At 42.8% G+C, this 10,563-nt stretch overlaps 1 protein-coding gene across 1 annotated transcript in view; it reads left to right on the forward strand.

The window, feature by feature from the left end:
* Positions 1-308: 308 nt before the first annotated feature.
* The window catches only part of LOC144227671 (guanine nucleotide-binding protein G(q) subunit alpha), a 211,735-nt gene continuing 201,480 nt past the window's right edge, over positions 309-10,563 (forward strand). The window contains exon 1 of the mRNA XM_077759356.1: positions 309-488. Within this exon, the coding sequence (XP_077615482.1) occupies positions 342-488 (147 nt within the window). The 5' untranslated portion in view covers positions 309-341. The remainder of the gene's footprint in view (positions 489-10,563) is intronic.

A 10,563-nucleotide genomic window follows, 5' to 3' on the forward strand; every position in this document is an offset into this window, starting at 1 on the left:
TCACTGTCAAAATTCTTTGCTGAGTAGCTTACAAAAAGAGGTGACGGGGTTTGTATTTTTATTTTTGTTTGTTTTGTTTTGTATAAGCTCATCTGCCTCTGAAGTGGACCCTCATCCCCCCAGTTTTGCTGAGTGTTGTCTACACGGAGCATTTCTGCCCCTAGATGTGCCCTCCCGTGGTGCACCTCGAGCAGGCCGTTTGGGGATGCCGGGTCCAGGCCACCCTGTCTGGTTTCGTTGTCTGGGAGACCGGGAGAAGGTGTTACGGTCTGACGACGTCTTCTGTTGTCGTCCATCTTTCAGGGACAGGAGAGAGCGGCAAGAGCACATTTATCAAGCAGATGCGAATCATCCACGGGTCGGGCTACTCCGATGAAGACAAAAGGGGCTTCACCAAGCTGGTGTATCAGAACATCTTCACGGCCATGCAGGCTATGATCAGAGCCATGGACACGCTCAAGATCCCCTACAAGTACGAGCACAATAAGGTAGGCGTGCCTCCCCACGGGATCGCTGGCCCGGCTGGGCCCGGTGCACACGCTCCCTCCACGGGTCTGGGGTGCACCGTGGGATTTGAAGTGCGTGCTTTTTGTCTCCTCCTATATGGGACTTTTCATGCTTTTAATGGTTTAATACGTTCGTTATAGTTTTTTCCTCCCTTAAATCTTTAAAGTCACATCTATACACAATTAGAGTTGTGTTCTTAGGGTTACGGATGAAAGGCATTATTTGGATGTTCAGTGATAAATAGACGCAGGTGTAAAACTCAGGGGACACCACACTACATTCAGGAGACGGTTTGTCATTTCAAGACAGATTGACCAAGGTGAGCGAATTCAGAGGAGAGGCAGTGGCCTCGTTTCAACCTCTCACTCTTTGTGCTTCCTTGGGGGGCGGGGGGTGAAAAAAGAACAAAAACAGCTTAAGAGCGTTCCGTCCGGTTTAATTTTGGATTTCGTGACTTCCTTTCAGTAGCGCCACGGGCTTAATTTTATTTCCAAATAGGCCCATCTGTCACTTCCAATAACCTTTCAAACATGTTTCCCCACAATTGTGTCCAGATAATGCAAACCTCTAAAGTCCCTGGAGAAGGGGCTAGGAGAAAAGAAATCTAAATTTTCTCGGGGCTTGGAGGTGTTCATCTTCTCGTAAGTGGGTAAAGCCTCACCTTATGTGTTCCTTTAGGGCTTCATCAGAACTTCCACTCTCACTCAGTACTCTGGATAATCTACTCTTAAAATTGCTGCCGTACGGCAGGATCAATATGTAACAGCGAGGAGCCGGCATGCCCACTGTGACTCATAAACTGAGATTTAACTCAAAGTGAGTCATAGGTAAAATAAAGCAGTGCTCTGCACCTCCACTTCTGTTACCATCTAGAAGCTTCTCACTATACAGATCATCTTAAAACCAGGCATTTATTTTTCTTGGATGCTTCCTTGAAATCAGCTGGCTGTTTTTGATCTAACCAGTGGTCTGGCACATAGGTTGCCAAGGGCTGCAAGGGAGCGTGTCCACAAATAGCAGAGAGGCCCTCCACAAAGAGCCCTTCCTGTTTCTGCCCTCAAGAGTGAAACAGATCCGGGCAGCTTTATGAGCCCGGGAACGTGGTCCTTGACCAAACGAGGCCACCAAGATATGTAACCAGTCTCCATTTGGAAGGATCAAGCTTGTTTCTCCCCCACTAAGAAATCTCAGTCGAGTGAATTTTTGAAATAGTGGCACACTTGTTTTGTTGCAGTTAGGAGGAAATTCTGTTGAAGGAACTGTTTTTTAACACCAGTGACTTTCCCAATCTACAATTAGTTGATAATATCATGATCTGATGCATTCTGGTTGCGTTACCACGTGTGTGGTATGCTGTACAGTTGGCCCTTGAACCGTGTGGGGATTAGGGGTGCCAGTCCCCTGTGAGGTCCAAAATCCATGCATAGCTTTTGATTCCTCCAAAACGTACTAGCCTCCTGTTGACCAGAAGCCTTACTGATAACATCAACGGCTGATTAACAAACACATATGTTGTGTGTTATGTGTATTATACACCGTATTGTTACAAACAAGCAAGCCAGAGAAAAGAAAATGTTATTAAGAAAATCACAAGGAAGAGAAAATACATTTACAGTACTGGACTATATTAATCAGAAAAATCCATGCATAAATGCATCTGCAGGGTTGAAAACTGTTTTTCAAGGGTCAGCTGTGTGTGTGTCGGGCAATAGGTGTTGCATATATAACATACGGCCAGCTTACACCTTATAATATAATGCAGTCTCCCTTACTGATGCAGAAGAATCATCTTTGGTTCTTCTTGGTTATTCCATAAGAACATGTCAGGATCTTGCTTTGATGGTAGCTTTTTATTTGAAGATCATTTATTGTGCCATCATGTGGAGCTGTAGAAGATGGAGTGGAATTTGTGCTTTCTTCTATAACACATTAAAGCATAGTTAAGAACATGTGAACTCTTTGTATCAGTTCTAGTTAAGTAGACTTTACTGTGATGAACACCATTCGGTTGGAAAGCAACATCATAAAAAGTTAAAATGTTATGATTTTTCTCAGATACCATAATTACCCTGTGGGATCATCCCACATCTCTTGGTTATTTCACATACTGCCTGATATAATGATATGAGTATGTGCTGACCTCCAAGCTTCTCAGTATGTTGAATCCCCTTTTAATTTGTAATATAAATGACTTACCCACTTGTTCCGTTTTCTCTACAACGTACACATATTCTGAAGCATCACTTCTTGCTTCTGAGCTCTGCCCACTCCTCGCCTTTGTTAATGCTTATTAAGGACATAATGTCTTCTTTCTGTTTCATTCAGCTGCTACTTCCTCCTAGCGTTCTTCTCTGCACACCTCCCCCCTTCCATTGCGTAAGTAATCCCACCCTCCTTTAGCAGAAGCCATAGCGGAGTGTTTATAATTGTCTGGTTTGTAGTCATTATGATGACTTGGGTGTTGATCTTATTCTTCCCACTAGACTGTAAGCTCCTTGAGAGTAGAGGACATATCCCTTTGCACCTCAGCATTCTTTGCTGGCCCTGGTGTTATACTTTGTATATAGTAAAGGCTCAAAAAAAAAAAAATTACTGTTTTACGAACAGGCAGGTCATTTATAACATTAGACCACGGAAAGCCTTCTCTTCTGCCCCCAGCTCGTTAGAATGCTTATTCAGATCAACAGATAGCTGTTGAAATGGTTTTAAGTGCAAAAGCGAATAAAAACAGTGTGCTTCCAGGGATGCAGAGAAGTTTCATTAGGGCTGGGCAGAAATTGGTAGCTGAGGAAGAGGCACTTTTGGACAGATGGCAAAGGTAAATGTTCAGAAAAAGGAATGTGAGTGTGTTGCCCAATTTGACTTCAACAGAATTTTTAGGAGAACTGGAAAGTAAAAGCAAAAAATGGTTTAGAGTGTGTTTCTGAAAGGTTTTGAATCTAGGCTTATAAGTTTGAATTTTGTTTCTTGTCTTTGTGACACCCCTTTAATAATATTTTATGTTTTGCTTAGAATTTTCTACAGAAGTTTCTGGGTACAATATGCTCTCTGTTTTATAAATAGTTGAGGGATTTGGTGTGCATTTTATTAGCTTGGAAGAAATGCACTGTGACTTATATTATTTTGCCACACACTCAAGATATTTTAAAAACATAGTTTTTCTAAAAGCTTCTCTGCATCTGTGTCCTCATTGGTCACAGTGGATGGTAGTAGCAAAAATAGAAACGAACCCTTTCTAATATTTTTCTCCTAACTCTGTACCTGCCTCTGAGTTCATGTATTTTATAAAGTAAAATGTGGCTTCCAAATAGTACGGCCTGTTCTTAACTGGGAAATCGTCACAGTTTTGTTTGCTGTGAAATTGGTTCCGGCAATGAGAATACCACGGCAGAATTCTAGAATTTCTCTGGCTCCTGCGTGAAGTGTTACTACACTGAATTGAGAGTCCCCCCACCCCCCCACCCCCGTTAGCTGGGGGGCTGGGGCCGTGGTCGTGGGAAGTCCAGGCTGCAGTCTCTGCCCTGCATGGTGGTGTAGCAACCCTTGCCTTTTTCTAGAACTTCCAGTCCAGGCCTTGGCTAGCTCAGGAGTAGCTCGTAATAAATTGCAAACTTTTACCAAACTAAATATCAGTTCTTTTCTGAATGAGTTATCCGCTGTCCCGTTCTTGAATTTTCTCTGTCAAGTGAGTAATGTTTACAGGTAAGCGGCTTGGACTCCGCCCAAGTGAGAGAACAGGTCCAAAGGCTTCTCCTATACTGTGAGCTAGCGTTTGTTTATTCCTAAACATGACTTTGCCATTTCCCTAAACACAACTGTTGATAACTCATGTTAAAAGGGATTAAATGTTTGCCCTCAGTCAAATCAAAAGATACATTTAAGCCTCCACTAGGTGCAGGGCATTCTTCTGTGAGAGTCCTCTGTCATTTTTAAATTAAAAAAAATTTTTTAATGTTTATTTATTTCTGAGAGGGGCGGGGGGAGAGAAGAGGGAGGGAGGGAGTACAACCACAACCGGGAGAGGGGCAGAGAGAGAGGGAGATACAGAATCCGAAGCAATCTCCGGGCTCCGAGTTGTCAGCTCAGAGCCCAACCAGGGGCTCGAACCCACAGACCGTGAGACCATGACCTGAGCCGTAGTTGGACGCCCAACCGAGTGAGCCCCCCAGGCGCCCATAAATTTATTTTTATTTTTTATTTTAGAGACAACGAGAGCGAGCATGTGCATGAGTGGAAGAGGGGCAGAGGGGGAGAGAGAGAGAAACGGAGAGAGAAAATCTTAAGCAGGCTCCGTGCTCAGCTGGGAGCCTGACACAGGGCTCCGTTTCACCACCCTGGGATCATGACCTGAGCCAAAACCAGGAAGCTGATGCTCAGCCAACGGAGCCACCCGCTGCACTGTCCTCCATCATTTGTTTTTTTACTTTCCAAAAGGGAGAATTTCCATCACTATTATTTTATAGTTTCCTCTCTTAAACAGACATATTCTCCTGATTATTCATTGTTTGGGGGCCGAAACCAGCTCTTTGTAAAAAGTGAGAGAGAAAATGTTTCTGTGCTCGCATGGCTGAGAACTCTCTTGGATTACAGTGTGGGAAATAGGTCAGGTACTGACCCGTGGTTTTTATGCACTTCTTGTCTTCATCTGGCAGTTCTGCATCGCCTGTGGATATTTTATATGCACGTGCCTTATTTTCTCAGATTGCAAGTGACGTTTCGTAAACAGACTCCTTGTTCTGTAATTCATGGTCTTCACAACATGCGATGAATGTTGTAGGAACTTTTTTGTTCATCGAGTAAATTGCCCCAGATTAGCAGATCCTGGTACCTTTGTATCATTGGCTCATCGTTTCCGGGAACTTTGAAATCAGGCCGTTCTAAGGCAATTTCAAAGGACTCACAAGCTTTGCTCCTTTGTCCTGTCCCAGGAAGAGAATAGAATCTAATGCAATGTTTCTTCGTGCGATGAACTCAGGACTGTCAAGTCCAAGTCAGACACTGGTACCTTTTCTTTTAGTTTCTGCGTTTAGACTTGGGAGTCCCGGATGACTGGGACTCACTTGGCACCAAATTGACTGACTAGCCAGGAGTTTGCAGGCCTTACACCTGTTTCCGCTTCTCCTGGCCAGTGAGTGCCGCCAAGGACCCTTGTCACTACAGCACCTCCGTCCGCCCTCTAAGAAAGGACTTTTCACCAGGACAGTGCCTCATTAAATACCTCCACCGCTTTCTGAATTTTCCGCACTTCCTGAGAAATCTAAGATCCCAGAAGCCCTGTTTCAGAAGAAAAACATAGCCAGGATTCCAGAGGACTTGCCAGCTTATTCCTCCTTTTGATCAGTGGAACCAGAAATTCCCAGACTCCCTTTTGCAACATGAAGGCATTTTCTTAGTTTACCAAATGCTAAGAAACTGATTTCATTTTCATAATTTCTCACCTACAGAATAAGCACATAATTAAAGCAGAACTTACTAAGTAAGTATTTTCATCTGTTTCTCTGAAGAGTTGTATCAATGTTTCGTGCTTGTAAGCAACAGAGAACCCTGGCTACCTAAAGATCCCTGGCTAACCCTTGCTTCACAAGGGCAGGAGGTGACCCCGAGAAGTGTGGAGACGCGGAAAGGCTAGTTCCTGGAAACCAGGGCAAGTCTGGGGAGCACAGATGAACTCTGACCACTTTCATTCTTCTGTTACTCCGCTCGAGGATCGGGTTCCTGGGGAAACTTGCCTGAGAAGTAGAAGTCTGGCCTGGATTCTGTGCTAGCTTTTTGGAGAAGGCTAGGCGATCTGATTGACAGCTCCTGAGGGAAGTCAGGGTGCAGTTACTAGGGGAAGAGAATGATGTTGGCACAAATCACAATTACCCCCTGCAAAATCACCCTGTCAGTTTAGAAAATAAAAGGACACGTGGATTCTATGTACAAGAAAAGCCAAGAGTTGTGGGTTTTTGCTAAGCCTGCTTTAAAGGACAACTTCCTGTTCTGGGCTTGTTCAAGGGCATGGAGAGGTTGAGGGACTCGTGACTTAGTAACAGTTATATATGATGGAAGTAGCTGAGTTTGAACCCAAGCCCTGAATAGCTGAGTAACCTTGAGATTGTCATCTTTTGTCTCCTAAGCCTAAATTTCTTTACTCTCTAAGCCTGATGTCCCCATCTGTGAAGTGCAACAGCTAATAATAGGATTGTTTCAAGGGTTGGATAGATAATGTATATGAAAATGTGTTATAGATGATAAATAAAAAGAGTTTGAAAGTTGTTAGAAGATGAATTATCACGGGCGGTGGGGGGGGGTGGGGATGAACACTGCTAATCTTCTATATTTACTAAGAATAAAACAAGCAAGGGGCACCTGGGTGGCTCAGTCGGTTGAGCGTCTGACTTTGGCTCAGGTCATGATCTCACGGCTCAGGAATTTGAGCTCCGCATTGGCTCTCTGCTGTCAGCATGGAGCCCGCTTCACATCCTCTGTCCTCCTCTCTCTCGGTCCCTCCCCTACGTATACTGTCTTTCTCTCAAAAATAAACAAACATTAAAAAAAAAAAAAGAATAAAACAAGCAGAAAATAACTTAAACAGCATGGCCGGATTTAGGAGGTATTTGAAGGGAACTTTCCTTAGAGTGACAGTCTTTGAAGTGGGACAGGAAGGGAGGTAGAGAAATCCCCTTATCTGGATGTGTCCAAAGATAGAATGTATTTTTAACATGTGAAATTCTTTAAGGCAATTTTGCTGAATAAGACAAGGGATGGATTGGACACCCCCCGAGACCCTTTCCAACATGGGTTTTCTTCGTGTTTCTCTGATTCTAAAAGTCTGAGAAAGAGATGAAGCTCTTGTTAATTTGTTACAATTTAAATCTCCCACCTTTCTTGAACTTTGTCCATTTCAGAGCACTTAACGAAAATTAAAAAAAATAAATAGATAAAGCCAATAGCAAGAGATTCAAATTGACAGTGATCTCTAGCCAATGGAGTTTTTTCTTTCTTTACATCTAAATCCCATAAGTAATTACAACATTTACATCCATGGAGGTTGGTTTTTATTTCTTTTTTTCTTCTTTTTCTTTTTAAATGGTGTTCAGTGGTGAAAATCAGTTGCAGGTATTGGGGTTATTGTCAGCGGTAACATTTCTTTCTTTTTTTTTAATGTTTATTTCTAAGAAAGAGCGCATGAGTGGGGGAGGGAGACACAGAATCTGTAGCAGGCTTCAGGCTCTGAGCTCTCAGCACAGAGCCTGCCATAGGACTCGAACCCATGAACTGCAAAGTCGTGACCTGGGCCAAAGGTGGACACCCAGGTGCCCCAGTTTCATTTGGGTTGTTGACCTGGCCACCAAAGACAGTCTGCACCTTCTTCCAGGAAAACTTTCTACTCCTGCTTCACAGATCTGAGAGTTTTCTTTCTAATAAAGAGTCTAAAGGAATCTGGACACCTTTTGCAGCCAACTTGACCTGAGGTTAGTTTACCACCGTCTCCTTTCTCTGTAGGACTCCCTGTTGAGAGTTGAATCACCACTGATTCTCTAGTACCTTTATCAGCTTTTAGAATCTCTTTGCACATGGTCTTTTCCCTTTTTTTTTTTTCTTAAAGAATTTTTTTGTTTATTTTTGGGGGGTAGGGGCAGGGAGAGAGAGAGAGAGACAGAGGATCCAAAGTGGGGTCTGTGCTGACACCAGAGAGACTGACATGGGGCCCGAACCTACAAACTGTGAGATCATGACATGAGCCAAAGTTGGACACTTAACTGACTGAGCCACCCAGGCGCCCCTGGTCTTTTCTCTTTTAATATCTGGCAAATACTTTCCAGCCACATTTTTGTCTCCTTACTCCATCCTTGTTTCTTTATTCATCTTATATCCATGACAGCCATGTAAAAATAGAAGCTGAATGTAAGATTTGTTAAAAATCCCTTTTTCTTGGCTACAGTTTTTCCATAATCCTAAGGCATGCCATAGCACTTATCCAGGATGAGTATCTGGAATTCAGTTTTAATAGAAGATTGAAGCAAAGAAGGACTTTAGAAGTAGATTGAGGCTGAGCATTTTTTTCTTTTCCTTCCTTCCTTCCTTCCTTCCTTCCTTCCTTCCTTCCTTCCTTTCTTCCTTCCTTCCTTCCCTCCTTCCTTCCTACCTTCCTTTTTTATAATTTTTACATAAGAAAAGTACACACCTCCTCAGTATTGAGCCACGTGTATTTTCCATCGTGAAGACGCTTGCGTCCACATCTGCTGATCTAGATCAGTATGACCAAAAGCTCAGATGCCTCCTCATACTTCCTCCCAGTCAGTACCCCCAACTCCTAAAGGGTGACCACCATCCTGACTTCTGATACCGTAGATTAGTCGTAGATTAGTTTGAACACTGTACGTGAGTGGAAGCATGAAGTCTATACTCCTTTGTGGGTTTTTTTTTTCTTTTTCTGCTCCACATTTGTGGCATTCACCCATGTTTTTACTTGTCACTGTGATTCAGTTATTCTTATTTCCATATTTATAATAGCAATACCTCCTTGAACTTTATGAAAATGTTTTATGTCCATACTGTACAACATGGTAGCCACCAGCCACCACATGTGGCCATTGAGCCAATGAAATGTGGATACTGTGACTGAGGAACTGAGTCTTTATGTATTTATTTTTATATCTTTATTTTTATTTTGAGAGACAGAGAGTGAGCGGGGGAGGGGCAGAGAGAGAGGGAGACACAGAATCTGAAGCACTGAGTCTTTATTTCTTATTTATTCTTATTAATTTACATTAAATTTGTTTTTACTGTTTTTATTTATTTATTTTGAGAGACAGAGCGCGAATGGGGGAGGGGCAGAGAGGAGACATAGAATCCAAAGCAGGCTCCAGGCACTGGGCTGTCAGCACTGAGCCCTACTCAGGGCTCCAACTTACGAACCACGAGATTGTGACCTGAGCCAAAGTTGGATGCTTAAGCAGCTGAGCCACCCAGGTGCCCCTTCAACTTACATTAAAATTTACATGTGAATGAGGCCCCTGGGTGGCTTAGTTGGTTAAGCACTGACTTCGGCTCAGGTCATGACCTCAGTTCCCGTGGGTTTGAGCCTCTGCAGGGTTCCGTGCTGACAGGTAGGTCAGAGCCTGGAGCCCACTTCAGAATCTGTGCCTGCCTCTCTCTCTGACCCTCCCCTGCTCACGCTGTCTCTATCTCTCTCACAAAAAGAAATAAAAAACATTAAAAAAAATTTACATGTGACTAGTGGCTCTGTATTGGACAGCACTCTCATATTTTGTGAATATGCCACAGTTTGTTTATGTATCCTAGTATTACTATAAGTTTGGCTATTTCTGGCTATTACAAATAATGCCAATATAAACATTCCTGTGCCCGTCTTTTGATAAATGTATGTGTGCATTTCTTCAGCTTCAGTACCTAGGATTTGGAATTGCTGAGTCAGAAGGTATACATCTGGTCAGTTTCGGGATGTAGATGCTACCAAAGATTGTCCAGAATGATTGTACCAATTTACGTTCCACCAGCCATCTATGAGAGTTCTAGTTACTCTCTATCCTCGACAGCTCTTGGTACTGTGAGTCTTTTTATTTTAGTTACTCTAGTAGCTGGATAGTGGATCATTTTGCTGTTTCAGTTGGTATTTCTTTGGTAACCAGGGATACTCAGCACCTTTTCATATGTCCACTGGCCATTTGGTTATTTAAAATTTTTTTAAATGTTTGTTTATTTTTGAGAGAGAGACTGAGCACAAGCGGGGGAGGGACAGAGAGAAAGGAAGACACAGAATCCGAAGCAGGCTCCAGGCTCCAAGCTGTCAGCACAGAACCCACCGTGGGGCTCGAACTCATAAACTGTGAGATCATTACCTGAGCTGAAGTTGGACGCTTAACCCACTGAGCCACCCAGGCATCCGCTATTTGGTTATTAACAAAAATAATTTTTACTTTTTTTTAATCTGCTGGATTGTCTGATTCCTTATATTTTGTAGGAGTCATTTATATATTAAGAATATACATATGTGTGTGTGTGTGTATATATATATATTTTTTTTTTTTTTTTTTTTTTGGGGATGGG

The sequence above is a fragment of the Crocuta crocuta genome, unplaced genomic scaffold, assembly GCF_008692635.1.
Source record: "Crocuta crocuta isolate KB4526 unplaced genomic scaffold, BGI_CrCroc_1.0 scaffold41, whole genome shotgun sequence".
Lineage (NCBI taxonomy): Eukaryota > Metazoa > Chordata > Mammalia > Carnivora > Hyaenidae > Crocuta > Crocuta crocuta.